We start from the raw sequence: 14910 nt of genomic DNA, 5'->3' as shown, positions 1-14910 counted from the left end.
CTCGGGCCCTAATTATCCAAACCAAGAAGTGCTACTTGGCCGAAGAGTAAACAAAAAAACAACAACAGAAATATGTCATGACATGTCATATTTGAAGGTACAACCTGACTTTTGTTATGATAACTGTGTTGTTTGATCAACAGGACGGAGTTAAAACACTAACATACTGAACATTAACACGTGTCCTGGTCACATACGAACATGCCAAGTCATGCTAAAAATTCTGCATTCACAACTGAAGCCGTATTATCTACCAAAACATGACAGAACGTATCGAGATGATGGAAACATTATGTCATATTTTGTGACGCGATATGACATTAACTTACCATACTGTGACATGACATCATGCAACGACACGACGTGACATGACATTAACATGCCATGTAACGTGACATGACGTGACATGACATCAAGTGAACATACCATATCATACCGTGACATAAAATGATCTGACATGACATAGAAGTTCATGTACGTACAGTAGGACAAGATATTTCCTTTTTTTTGAGTGAGCAGGTTCTTTGATCAAGCACCCACCGTTAAAAATCCCAGTTCACTTCAGCACATCGAGGTCAAAACTGAAATTATACTTGAAGAAGCAGGAGTCATTTAACCTGATGGTTAGTCATTTGAAGGTTAGTCTGCTACATGTTCTCCCTATGTTGAGGTTCCTTAAAACAGATTCCTCACAAATTATAGACCCATGTAAGTACAGGTGAGCAGAGATATGACCAGTTTAAATTCAGGGGGTGGCGCTACACAATTTCCACTTTCTGGACCTTTGACTTTTCACTTCGACACACAAAACTAATGCGTCCAGTAAAGTGCTCATTTTGTGACAGACGGCTGGGAAGTGCCTCTTTTCCTGTTGAGCAACGGTTTGTTGCTACCTGCAGCTGCTTTGCTCGAGGGGTCGTCCTTTGAAGTGTGGGAACGATGGCTCTTTTCAACCACCGCAGCACTCTGTTGACACACAACGTGACGCCTTCCCCCCATTTTAAAGGGGGATGTTTGCAGATTTCAGCGTTTTGTCATTTTGTTTGAATTCCTTGTAATAAAGTTGACACGTAACGAGCTGCTCAACACGGAAATAAGAGACGGAATTTAAATATTCGGTCAAGTTGGGTCAAATCAAAGATGCTCTCTTGTCAACATGACTTCCTTTTAACCCAAAACTTATTTACTTGGATTGTTCATCACATTACTGCAAACACAACAACAAAAATCTGTGTGCTATTGAGTTTATTTAAATGACCAAAGAGCAATTTGGTGTTGTTTTTTTTTGCATTCTAATGACGTGCAACCAAAGATAACATAAATTTGCTGTTGTTGAAGATTCTTTAAAAATCTTTGATATTTCTGCGAATGAATTTAGTAGATTTATGGGCACAACATTAAGTGCAGAGATGTATGTTCCCCTGAAGATGAGTCAGCATCATCATCAGCTCCAAATTTCTGCGTTTCCTCTGGTTTATGACCAAATATCTGCCAGTGGCATTCCCGCCGGCCTCAGCTGTACTTTTCAGTCTGGAATGCTAATCAGCAGTTGTCAGCAGCTGGCATGCTAGCACACCAAACTAAGACATTGAACATGTTAAACATGATGTTAGCACGCTAATGTTAGCCTACAGGAAGCCTCAGAGCCGCATGCACGACTGACGACTCTTGGCCTTCTTCTAAACAAAAAAAAAACAAAAAAAACCTCTATCATGACATTTAACTGTATTAGTAGAGAAACTAAATTAGCTGAACACTTTCAGATTTTCTGTTACTCATGTTTGACCCACTCAGACAGAAAGCTCCTGCTTTAACATCAACAGCATGAAAATCTCTCAACTTTGTGAGAAATGTGGCACCGCTCCACCACCGGTGCTCAGAGAGGAAATAATGAACTGCAACTGAACCGGCCTGTTTGGGTCTACGCTGATTTAGAAGAGAGAAAAAAAAAAAACTTGTTTTATGATTCATAAAATGTTTTAATTAAGTAAAAGAAAACAAGCTTTAGAATTAGAAGTATTGACTGAAGCTACAAGGTGCAGTGATTTTGTATTAGGCATATTTCTTTTCTGTCTGTGATGCTTTCGTCATCGACCATGCTCATCATTTTTTTTTATTAATTACAAAACAACTAGTATTGATTGTTTGAACATGTATTATTTCACTCTCCAGGCTCTGGTCACAGTTAAAGCCATATCGCCCTCTACTGGCCGTTAGGTGCAACTAAAACGGGATCAAATGTGTGTCTCATTCTGGGTTAAAATGCTGGCAGGTTAACCGACAGGTCGCTGGTTTATTTCCATGAATTTATGACAATAGAGGAGGGTGGGAAATGTTTAGCCAGAGAGCTTTTCTGAACAGCCGAGCGTATCGGCTTTAAATATTAACAGGATGTAACTGGAATATAAAATACAACTTGGGCAGTAATTCATTATTTACGTGATAACAGTCATTTCAAATAAAGTCTAAAATAAAGCTCAAATTACTCATCTGTTGGACTGTGGGTTTGTTTTGACTGACTGGGACTCAACTACTAATGTTTTTTAACTGTCATTACAATATTAAAATTAGGTTTTAAAATGACAAATTTGCCTGGAAACTTTAATAGCATTAAAAGCTTATATAGGTAAAAACAAAATGGAATAATTGTCACAAACAGATACAAAATTTAAATGTTTTGCTTTTTAATACCAAAGATGTTTAAAGCCAAGCCATATTTCTCTTTCCTGTTTGATCCAAGAAGCATTTTATTGCAAAAATTTCCTGAGCATGTTTTTTTTTTTTTTTATATTTAATGACGAGTAGGAACAACATGCAGTTACAGATGTGTTTAATTCAGCTTCCATTAGCGTTACACAGCAGCCCAGTGGAACGTCAATTAAAACAATTTACTATGAAAAACAAACTACATGATGTTTTTGAACTGCTGTGGACTCATTTCAAATACAGTGATTTTAGTGTTTTTCTTTTACTATTTGTGCATTCTACGTGTATCGAAATGCTTTCTTTAGTGTGAACTTTTCACAGTGAGTGGAAATCAATGACCTCTTCTTGTTTTTCCTCCGTCTGACTCCCTCCGACTCCCTCCATCAACGGCTGATCTTGTAAACAATATCTCCAACCTGAAGGATCCCTGTCTTCTTCACGATGTGCAGCTGTCCGAACAGCGGAGCCGATTTGTAGATGTGTTTCTCGGACAGATTGCACAGGCGATAGCTGTGAGTTTGAAGACATTCAGGTGTGACATCAGACGGGAAGAGAGAAGCCTTTATTTATTACTGTTGGACCAATTTAACAAACTGAACTCCTGACTGGATTTAAAAGTAACTCCTGTGGTTTATTGCAAATGCAAACAGATAAAATGTTTTACCTTTTCAGTGTTTCCAGAGGCTCTTTCCTGTTGATGATTCCTGTTTCTGGGTCAACCGTGGTGAAAACACACCTGACAACGACACAAAGTTACAGGTAAGTTTGCATTCATCCAGTTTTAATCCTAAAATAAACATTTTAACACCAATTAAGACTCTTCATCTGGCTTTATTTCTATCTCGGGAATCAAACCTCAAACCCCAGCAGTGGCAACGACGCCCCTTCGGATTCACTCTTTCGGTTAAATTAACTGCTTCTATCTCTGATTATTATCTGTGTGAGGCATCAGCTGCGTTACCTTCCACATGACATTACACGCTGCAGCCGCACGCTGCCAATCTGGATCTCTTCCCAAGAATCCTGGAAAAAAAAAAATAGCAAAGCAGTTGGTTGTGGAGTCGGAGATAAATTTAGTCCACGCTGTTCACACTGAAAAGGGCGAGCTATTAGTCAGAAGTGAAGAACCAGAGGAGAAGTGTTCAGCAGGAGGGAAAAATAAAACCTCATTAACTGGAGATTTGGGGGGAAAAAAAGGATCTGGTATTTTTATGACCTTTTAAACGATTGTCTGATTGAAAAACACACCTCCTCGAACGCCTCACAGTCACTTATCACGATGTTTGGGCGGAACCGCTCCACCGTGACGTCCTTCTCCAACTTGCTGCTGAGGTCCTGAACAGAGGCGTCCGACAGCAGCATCACAGGTCCGACATCTGGGTATGCCACTTGCTGGATACACGCGTAAAACACCACAGCAGGGTTACAGCAGTTTCACTTCAGAGATGCACAAAGTTAGACTGTTAATATCTGATAATAAAAAGCAACACACACACGGAGAAAGTGACTACCTCATACTGTGGGAAGAGAGGCTCTATCTCCACTGACTGCCTGGCTCTCATCTGAGGCTCAAAGTGCACCATGCGAAAGGTTTTCTCGTCCCCGACATAACGAGTGAGCCAGCGGGACACTTCGTCGCCACAATCCCGGCCCTGGATGTCAGCGCCGAACACTCTGCAGCACAAACACAACAAGAGGCGTAAATACAAGTCTGACAAGAGAAGGAAAAGAAGTAAATGATGCAGGAGACAAAATAACAGCAGGAATGAGGCTGCATGATGTCTTACAGAAATAGGATATACAAAGTCTTTAGCCGACAAAATCTGCAGAATTCACAGCTAAAAGATTTATTGCCAACTATTTCAATCATCTATTAATTGGTTCAAGCAAAAATGCTTCTGATATTAAAGATTTTAATATTGATTTTAACCATCTTTTCTGACAATTTTAAGAGAAATTATTGAGTGATGAGAGAAGACATAATTGATAGATGTTGAAAAAAAGCTCTTTAGCTGCAACTTCTCAATCTTTTTTCTGTTTAAAGATGACTAAAAATACTTGTTTTGATTTATCAAGCTCGCAGTTACGAGAAGAAATGATTAACTCCAGACCATGGAGTTAATATTAAACTCGGTATGAGACCTGCAGTCGATGACCGGGTTGTCAGGCTGCTTGAAGGGAAACCTCAGCTCCTCCATGTTCGGCCCATTCACACAGACGTGACCTCCCTCGCAGGTCAGCGACACCAACACCAGACGAGGCTGCTGTCTGCCCGTCACCATGTGACCGTCCTCCGTCACCACCAGCCAGTGTCTGCAAACAGAAGACACACACAGAGAGGCGGATTTGTCCCCGTCTGCACCATTCAGTGTCCCCGGTTTACCTCCAGACTTTACAGGGAAGGGGGATAAAAGAAAACATGACATCACAGGTTGCCATGGAGACTGCTGAATCATACAGAAATCCCAGCTTTACATCGCATTTTATTTTTATATCCACTGGTTGAAAATTGATTCAGGAATTATGTGGAAAAAATGTCTTATGACACTTTAAACTGCCAGCATCAGAGATTTTCTCATGAGCGGCTGCCATGTTTGATATTTTTCTTGTACTGCACAAACATATTTGTGCGATCAGTGTTTGCACAGCTGAAGGAAATATGAGCAAAAGCCTGCAAGGTTGTACGTCTGCTTCACGAAAGCCTCCACGAAACATAGGAAGGTATAAATTGCTTTTATTTGTGTTATTAAAGAGGAAAATGTCTCTCAAACCTGCAGACAAAGTGTAGCTCAAAGCAAATACAGTTAAAGCTGTGTCTCTTAATTCCACTTGTTGTTTATTATCATGTTTAACTGCACAATCTATGATAAAAGATGAGTTAAAACCTATAAGACTACATAAAACCTATATAGTCTATAAAACGTTATTATACTGTGCAACAAAACTGGCTAATTTAAATCATTTTTATGCCACAATAACTATTAATGAGTTGAAATGTAACTGTATTTTAAATTGGGAACAGTTTTGACTATTTTATAAGCGCTGGGTATTTGAGTTGATTTATTTCAAGCCTGAGACCCAAGGTCAAACCACAACACCTGCAAACACCGGCAAGGTGTTCAGTCAAATGTTTTAGAGCTCTAGCTGTCTGATAAAAGCGGTGGGGAGGGAAATACAAACTGAAAATAGTCAACTATTTTTAAGATAAACGTAGTGGAGAGTTGGTGAAGTGTGTTGGTGTGACATGCAGGTGTTTGTGTCTGTGACATGCCAAAACTCACCGATCCTGCAGCTCTCCAAACTTCAGCCCGATTTTCTGGCATTCTGCGAGAGCCACAGACACCGCTTTTCCAGATTTGAGAGGGTGAATGAGGAGCTGCGACACGACGCCCACACGAACCGCTTTTTCTGGCCTTCGCAGGTATTTATAACCGAGACCGAGTCCCAGAACTGCAGCTCCGGCTCCGGCGGCCAGGAGCGCGGCTCTCCTATTCTGGGCCAACGCGTTCACAGCCAGCTCCCACAGGTTCATTTTGGAGCCTCGAACACTTTCTTGGCCATTGAACTTTTTGTTTAAGTAACAGCAGACGCCATGTGCGACGTTCAGGGGCACTCGGTCATCAGCAACTCACCAAATATGATTATTAATGGTTCCGCAAGGACGGTCTGATTTACTTAGATACATCTAACTATAATCTTTCTGTTACCCACCTGTTTAACACTGCTTTAATCTATGTATTTTTTTTTTTTTTTTTATTTATTGTTTTTACAGTGTGCTTTAATAGTTTGTCCTTGCTTTTACATTACATTTCATTTAGCTGACGCTTTTATCCAAAGCGACTTACAATAAGTGCATTTCAACCATGAGGGTACAAAACCCAGAACAACAGGAATCAAGAAAATACAATTTCTTCAAGAAAGCCAAACTACAAAGTGCTATAAGTAAGTGCCATTTTAAGCGCTACTAAAGTTCTACTATTCAAGGTAAAGTCGGAAGAGGTGTGTTTTTAGTTTGCGGCGGAAGATGTACACTTTTATAGTTTTTTTCCCCCTTTTCTTGCATTCTGTAAAACACTTTGTGTTGTTTGGAGTTATGAAAAGTGCTTCATAAATACATTTTACAAATACCTGCATGTGCACATTAGTGGAAGAAGTACTCACCCTCTAAATAAGTAAAACTAGGCTGCTAAAAGAGTAAAAATACTTCCATTACAAGTAAAAGTCCTGCATAAAAAGTCATACTCTGTAAAAAAAAGTTTTTGCAGAAAACTGTAGTTAAAGTATGAACGTGAAAATCCTGGTTTGGTTGCTCTGACTGATATCTGCTAATATGTGACACAATTTTTGTTAAATCCCAGGTTTTAAATACCTGATCTTACCTGAGATCCCCACATCTACTCAACTCAGCTCAGCTTTACTTATATAGCACATTTTATAAATGCTTCCCACTGGAGCAAGAGCACACACACACACACACACACACACACACAAATAAAAGCAAACAAACAAATGAATAGAACAATACGTTTAAAAATGATGTAAAAATATTTTTTTTACAAATTAAACTAAAGAAAACACACGACTTAAAATTATAACAATAAAACTTGTTAAAAATGAATAAATAACATTTAGTAAATTAGAATAAACATCAGGGATAAAAACAATAATTAAAACTTAAAAATCAGGACAATAAACTAACCTTATAGTTGATCCTGATGTGTGATCCTGATGGTCACTCCCAGGAAGTAATGTAATATCACACCTTTGTACTCCAAACCACCAAAACAAAGACAAAAGCCGCAAGTGAAAATGGACTTTCTAACCTTCTCAGTTATTTTATTTGATTATTATTCCATGCTTCTGTTGGATGTCTGATATTTGTGTTTAGATCTCAATGAATACCACCTTTAAGATAAAGAAAATATCAAGTCAGCATTAATGTCAAGTCAAGTAATCATTCAGCAGTTTGTTAGTGCTCACATCTGATTTGATTTTGTGTGTTTTGATATTTCCTTTCATGTATAGAAAATTAATTATGTGAGATCCTATCAATTATTTGAAAACACTTAATAAATCCAGTCAAAATTGGCGTTAATATGTGAGAATCACCTTCAGCTTCAACCTGAGCAGGATTTTGTCCAAAAGCAAGAGAAGTTGTGACGTAATGTCACTGCTGACCTTCTCGGGGGAACTATTTCTGTCTTTGACATAGATACTCAGGTCTGTGGCCAAAGTAGAAAACAGCAGATGCTCCAGCCGCAGGGGGTCAATACAGGGATCTGTCGAATGGATACTCCTTCTGTTGCCTTTCTGTGCTACACGTCTAATGGCTGAAGGCAGATTCACACGGCACAGCGCCAGACCCAACAAGCTGGTTCGATGAGAAATCTGAAGACGAGATAATTGCTCTCAACAACTGACACTTCAACTGTTCTTAGTGCATACAAGAATTTGTTTTAATTTCCCTCATATTTGGGCTTTTCGTTCACTTTAATGAAGCTCTGAAGTAACAAACAAAATGGAGCACATCTTTCATGTAAAGGCATTTAGAGCAGTGGTTCCCAGTCTGGGGATGTAACATAACGTGTCAGGATAAATGTGAGGGGTCGCAAGATGATCCACAGGAGGAGAAAGCAGCAAAAACTGAAATAAAAGCAGGGTTTTCACTCTTATAGAAGAATAAAACTTAAGAAGAGTAAGAGTAAGGTTCCAGGTTTAGTGTACAAGGTAAAAAAAAAACAACCTTCATTTGGATTTACAGTTCCATTGCTTCAATGTAGGAGTACATGCTGTTGCATCTTTTTTTGTCGTATAGGCTGAGCTACTGAAATGCAAACGGGCTTTTTAGCATCTCGACTAAAAGTCAGAAGAAAAAAAAAAGTGAAGACAAAATAGCAGAAACACAACCCCAATGTTGTACATTAGCTCCTGTTTAAATACCATTAAGATCTTGTGACCACTTTCTTTGTTAAAATAGTCTCCTTCTGTTTGGTACATGAAAATAAAATGTTAATAAAAATGGTCATTTAAAACTTTAAATACTAAGCAGGAAATGATTGGTAAGACTTTGCTTTTTGGGTCTCCAATAGCCAAATAATTTCATTGTAAATTTCCTGGAAATAACTTGTAATGTGGTGCTATTCGTGAAAAAAATAACAAGTTACTTTGAGACAAAATATCAATTTTAACTACAAGTAAAAAATTATGATTTTATTAAAGACTGAAGCCTTCTAGTTTTCATGCACGTTGCATTTTTGAATGTGACCAAAGCTACACAAAAAACTTCCAGGAAAGAAATTCAGTTTGAACTTTCAAAAATTGTCCTTTGTTCGTCTCCTTCTCAAGTGCAACAGTGAAGGAAAAAGTTACAATGCAGCAAGTTGAGGACAAAAAAAAAATCTGACTGAAGTCTTGATAGTAAAAGTTTTAAATCAAACTCACTGCAGGGCTGGACAAACGGTGGAAAAAAATGTGCCGGAGTGCAAAAAGTTTGAGGCCCCGCTGGACAAAATGAAGCATGCATGATGAAGTCAGTCACCTTATATTTGTCCAGCATGAACTCAAACGTTTGTACAAACCTGCAGTGACTCTAATAAAAAAAACATTACTACCAAGATTTCAGTCTGAATTTTTTCAGTCCTTAATTTGCTGTATTGGATATTATGGAGCCACAAAATACAGTGTCACCAAATCTAAAACCTCAAACTCTCCAAAACAGTATTTTTTTTCTTTAAATCAAAGTGTTTCTGTTCTTTTGTCTCCCTCCACCCCCCAGTTCGCTGTGCTACGTGATAAGGAGTTGAACATAACACATATACAGTATATCCTGCCACTAACCGTGACATAACGACGCGCCGCCATACTTTCGCTCGTGACGAACCTGCTGTAGGTTGTCCGGAACTGGACTCCAGTCAGAATCCCAGGGGGACACCATCTGGACCCAACGCTCCTTTCTATACATTCAGCAGACTTTTCTTACGCTGCATATGTCCATAAACAGCACGGCGACGGTAAAAAAAAAAATTAAAAATCACATGACTATACACAGAAAGCCATTTCATAGATGTTCTCTATTAATTATAAACGATTTTATAGATTGTGCGATCAGGCAATCCAGAGAAATGACAGTGAAAGTTATTTATTGAATAAAATATTCATGTTTTTAGATGTTCTAAAATAGTACAATATTAATAGTAGATGTGATGTGTGGGATATATATTACCACACAAATGAATATTATTAACTGCACGCATAACCTTTGGCAAGTTATTAATAAGAAAAAAAATACTATTTTCAAGTATTTTTTGAGTCTTCAAGTGCAAATCTTTCACACCTCTTTAAAAATGTTTCCTTTCCAAGCAAGAAACAGAAATACAGTACTTGCATTAAATATACATGAAATAAGCTGCTATCTCCTGGTCAGAAAGAATCACAATCATCATTTTTCTTCCATTATCATGTGCAAATAGTGGAATAATGTAACATACATGGGATCAACTTATAAACAGACACAAAGGCTTGAACAAAAATAGGATTTGCAAGTAATTATTTGCATCTGTTTTGTGTCGCCCCACAATTTTGTGTCGCCCTACAATGAGAACAATAAAGGTAAAAGAAAAAAAAAAAAATCTACCCACAGATACTTAAGGATATTATCGATCTGTGATGTCTGGCAATTTAGAAACGAAACAATTAATCATGACCATATTTGGCATATTAATCGATAACAGAGGTTTATTTTCTGTTCGGTTGAGGCAACGGTTGGTGTAACTGCACCTCTGAAACATCTACTGTTGGGAGTTTTAAATAAATCAAAAGTCTTCAGAGGATAAAGCTCTGCTGGAAACTGAACGTGACGTCACGTCGTGCCGCCTACATAAAAAAAATACACCACTAAACAGCAAATGGGCCCAGACACACTAAATACTAACTAAGGGTGGATTTTTCCTGCTCCCTCAATCACCCACAGTCAGTCTATTGTGGCGTAACTGTGTGTGATTGACAACCAATTTGTTATCCATTGTGCCAACATGGTAACCCTCCTCCCATCTGCCACTCCAAACTGCTACAAAATTGGTTTTTTTTTGCATCTATTGTTGGAGCCAGATGTAATTTGGACGTTTCGTCAATGAATTCTGTGAAGCATCGTAGTCCGTCACGTGGAGCGGTGAGAATTGAAATGGATTCACGGCTCAGGCGTGTTTCTTTTGTTTAAAGACAGGTTTGTAAACGGCAGGCTTAACAGTCAGGTGGGGGGTCGACAGTCAGATGTTTGCTTGCATGATGTCATTTTTATAGCTGCAGCCAGGAAGAGGTTAGCTTAGCTTAGCATTAAGGTTGGAAGCAGGGGGAAGCGGTTAGCCAAAGTTCAAAATCTGCTTCTCACAAAATTTCACGTCTGATGTTAAATCCAAACACAAACAGTAGTCTAAAAATTACACTTTGTGGTTTTGGAGGGAGAAACCTGCTTCAACAATCTCTCGACAAACAAACCCACTCTGCTGTAACTGACAGTACTTATTTGCTTTTTGCAGTTTTACTGTGTTTGGAAATGTTTTTTTTGTTTTTTTTTGTCACATTACATAACTTTGTGTTTGCGTCTGATGCACCAGAAATTTGGTCACGAAATCAGAGGCAGTTCCACCTGTGAGTCATGTGCAGTGTTCAGCACGCCTCAGCTTTACTAAAGTTTCAACAATCACGATTTGTTAATTACGTCTTTAGGGTAAATGATATGAGGCCGGTCACGAACACGATGATGGGAAATATGTCGAAAATCATCAGGACGTAATCCTAACACAGGAAAACAACTGACAGACTTTATGAAATAGGTTGAATCAGCACCTTTGAGGTTATTACCAAAAAAATTTTAAAAAATGGAATTTACTGCAGATGTTATTTTATCTTTCTGTTTCTGCTCACAAGACTGAATCTCCACCGTCTTTTACCCACAAACTGTGTACACTTGGAGTGATGCAGGTGACTCCCTGATCGTCTACATGACACTTCAAAAGCACCTCAACTAAGAAAACATCACGTGGCGCTCTTCCCCAAACACATATCTGAGTAAGACGTTTACAGTACTGTATGTGCTTTTTCCTTTTGCATGTTATACGGTTGGATCACGAGGATGGTAGCACCACAAACATCTACTTGCAGTCACGTCTCTGCTGTGAGGACTGCCAAGCATCTGCTGTCCACTTGGCAGTGCGGTCGTATTGTGCTCTGCTGAAATCTGTTGCATTGAAAGGCTAAACAGAGCTGCGTCTCTTAAACACCCTGAACGGGGAGAGAATGTGTAGGCCTGTTGTTATGGAGCTTATGCTCGTGCACTGACGTGGACTGCAAACGCAGCCTGTCGATCCGGGCTCCATGTAGTGAGGACAGTCACTGTTCTGCTGTAAGTAGGCATCTGAGAACGTCAGCTCCTGAGGAATCATGCTGGGTATGGAGCCATGCAGCTTCTCTTTGCTCCTGTACCACAGGCAGGAGCATATAGTCTGGAAGTGGAGCACCTCGGTGTAGACACCTTTAAGTTCTTTAGCCTTTGTGGTGTCATCTGCTACAGGTGTGGTGGAAGTTGAGGTTGAGATTGGTAAAAGACGAGCCACCTCTCCTCTGGGCTTGCTGCCGGACAGCAGGGCCTTCTGCTTGGCGTCCCTCCGCTCGTCCTCGGCGTTCATAGTCAGGAAGCGGAGCACCACCAGGTTCAGGAACGCTCCGATCACGGTCAGGCCCATGAGGATGTAAACAAAGCAGAAGGCCACGTAGCGAGGGTCGTTCTGCAGGGCGTCGTCCTTCTGCAGGGCCACATAGTCTCCAAACCCGATGGTGGTGAGGGTGATGAAGCAGTAGTAGAAGGCGTGGAGGAAGCTCCATCCCTCGCAGTGGGAGAACAGTAAGGCCCCCACGCACAGGGTGCTCATGCAAGAGAAGAAGCCCACGGTCACCATGTTTGCCATGGAGACCTCAGTCTCATGCATTCCCAGGCACTTCTTGGCTTGGTGCAGCAGGTACCTGACGAACGTGTTGATCCGCTCGCCCAGACTCTGGAACATGACCAGGGTGAGCGGGATCCCCAGGAGGGCGTAGAACATGCAGAACACTTTCCCTGAGTCGGTGCTGGGCGCTGCGTGGCCATAACCTGTGTGAGGGGACATCACACTGTTACACCTTTATACATGTTATATCATACGGTGTGTAACAAGCTGCTCCGTTTGTTTTTCTCGAGATAAATCATCTTAATGTGTTTTTTTTTAAAAAGCACCTGCTAGACTCACATCCACAGGAAACCAACACACGTTCCCACTGAGTCCTCCCGTTAATGGAAAACCAATTCACACTATCCAGCTTGACATTAATATTGTGAATTAACAGCTATTTATTTTTAACTCCCACACTGTTGTCGGCTGAGAGGTTGTAAACACCGCAAGTAAATCAGAGAGGCATCATTTTCTTCACCTAAATTATCCAAAACATAGATACTGATACTGATCCATTATATAGTTACACACAAATTACATCTGGTGTGTTTGGGGTCAATGAAGCTTTCTTGATCAATTAAAAAGTAAACAAATATATACAGAATTTGTTTTTGGACTGACATGAAATTAATCTAATATTGTGTGTCTGGTAAAGAGAAACAGCAAAAACAACGAGTTAAACACCAACACCATGAAAAATAACACAAAATATGCCACAAAATGAAAAAGCTAATATGAAATAATGAGTAAAACTTCTTATACTAATAATTGGATAAAAGATTCTACTAGTTGGTTGTCAAATATTTCTTAAGGGGGCCATTACATCTGTGTCACTGAGATAAATAGCAGGTTTTAAAAGATATATCATCTTTGTTAAACTGATCGTTAACACCTGTTACAGGTGTTCTGAAAATATTCCTCTATGACTCTTCTAAACATCTGTAATAAAAAAAAATATTATTTTTGCTGCACAATAAAACTCCTTTTTACACTGTTTACTATCTGGGACGTCTTACACTTTTAAAACCACACAAGTAAATAAACAATAGATATTTTTTGTTTTATGAAATAAAATAATTGTATATTAATGTAAATATAGGAGATAACAACTATCGACAATACAACTGGTGTAGCAGAGCGGGAGCCCAGAAACTGTCAGGGGCCCATGTACAAATTTTAAAAAGGGCCCACACCGTCTTGGACAAGGTTAAAAATTTCCATTATACAAAAAAATCTGAATTAATTCTTCTTTAAATTACCATGGAAAAAGGCATGCTGGGAAATGCTCATTTGTTTTCTGCCCGTCATGTGCGATAACTTGTGTTAACATCTTGGCAAGTTTTTTATGTTAAGTTTATGTTCAAAACTTTTTTGCAATATATTTTTAAAATAAGAAGAACTGTATAGTCTTACACGTGAGAAGAAACAATGAGTAAGATGCTTTGCAGCAGTGGGAGACATAAAAACCAAGGAATGACACAAAGTTTAGTGTTAATGTGGATAAATAAAATATAATTCTTTACATTTTGGATTAGGTTGTACAAATTGAGCCGTGGCTTGCTATAGCCTTTGGGTTAGATTGTTTTTCTCGTGCAACATTATATCAATATTTTGTAACTACCTAATGTTTTAAATGAGAGCCACAAACTAATATAAAGGGGGACTCATGACTTAAAAACACCGGTTGGTCCTGCACTGATAATCTCTCAAATGAAATTCAATACATCCATTCACGTGTTATTTAAATAACTGCTGCTCACCTATTGTTGTAATCACAGTGATGGCGAAGTAAAAGGAGCCAGAAAATTTCCACTGGACCCCTGCTTTGTGAGGTTTGAGATGCAGGATGACGTGCTCCAGCTCCTCGAAGTTCTCTTTGGTCAAGTTATATTTGCGCATGAGTTCGTACTTTCTGGCGTCGAGCTTCCTCTTGTGACTTTTCTCCTGTTTGGACTCCAGGGTCTCGAAGACGGCCGCTCCTACCACCAGGTAGGTGAGGATGCTGATGATGAGGGCGAGAGTCCTGGCGTTTTGTCTCTTCATGATAATAAAGAGGTGGCAGCTGAGGCTCTCTGCGACCTTCTCCTGACAGACTCCGGATCCAACAGAGGGGGGACTTTGGAAGACGGAGCTGTTCTCTCAGCACCACCCCCACATCACAGTTGGGCTGCTTCTGTATTTGGACTATTTGTCATCGACTTATATTTAGATTCCGCAGAAA

At 39.5% G+C, this 14910-nt stretch overlaps 2 protein-coding genes across 2 annotated transcripts; both read right to left on the bottom strand.

Annotated features, from left to right (window-relative positions):
• Positions 1 to 2667: 2667 nt before the first annotated feature.
• On the bottom strand, positions 2668 to 6311 carry marc1 (mitochondrial amidoxime reducing component 1). Its single transcript, XM_069160724.1, has 7 exons — positions 5988 to 6311; positions 4849 to 5019; positions 4218 to 4380; positions 3955 to 4098; positions 3668 to 3729; positions 3371 to 3442; positions 2668 to 3216 (listed from the first exon to the last, which is right to left on the bottom strand). Exons 1-7 carry the CDS (start codon positions 6236 to 6238, stop codon positions 3090 to 3092), a joined length of 990 nt encoding a protein of 329 aa, XP_069016825.1. The 5' UTR covers positions 6239 to 6311; the 3' UTR covers positions 2668 to 3089.
• Positions 6312 to 7961: 1650 nt separating this feature from the next.
• On the bottom strand, positions 7962 to 14910 carry kcnk3b (potassium channel, subfamily K, member 3b). Its single transcript, XM_069160910.1, has 2 exons — positions 14450 to 14910; positions 7962 to 12850 (listed from the first exon to the last, which is right to left on the bottom strand). Exons 1-2 carry the CDS (start codon positions 14730 to 14732, stop codon positions 11958 to 11960), a joined length of 1176 nt encoding a protein of 391 aa, XP_069017011.1. The 5' UTR covers positions 14733 to 14910; the 3' UTR covers positions 7962 to 11957.

Source organism: Embiotoca jacksoni, unplaced genomic scaffold, assembly GCF_022577435.1.
Source record: "Embiotoca jacksoni isolate LCO1_2020_lvr unplaced genomic scaffold, fEmbJac1.0.p SCAF_27, whole genome shotgun sequence".
NCBI lineage: Eukaryota > Metazoa > Chordata > Actinopteri > Embiotocidae > Embiotoca > Embiotoca jacksoni.
The sequence above is the reverse complement of the archived record's forward strand: the minus strand, read 5'-3'. Positions and strand labels throughout refer to the sequence as shown.

Excerpts from the sequence above, each read along its gene's own strand:
- marc1 (XM_069160724.1), bottom strand. The coding sequence starts at position 6,238 with ATGAACCTGTGGGAGCTGGCTGTGAACGCGTTGGCCCAGAATAGGAGA. Across the intron at positions 5,020-5,987 it reads TTTGGAGAGCTGCAGGATCG|ACACTGGCTGGTGGTGACGG; the intron begins GTGAGTTTTGGC and ends TTCTGTTTGCAG. Across the intron at positions 4,099-4,217 it reads CTCTCTTCCCACAGTATGAG|CAAGTGGCATACCCAGATGT; the intron begins GTAGTCACTTTC and ends GCGTGTATCCAG.
- kcnk3b (XM_069160910.1), bottom strand. The coding sequence starts at position 14,732 with ATGAAGAGACAAAACGCCAGGACTCTCGCCCTCATCATCAGCATCCTC. Across the intron at positions 12,851-14,449 it reads CACTGTGATTACAACAATAG|GTTATGGCCACGCAGCGCCC; the intron begins GTGAGCAGCAGT and ends CCCCTCACACAG.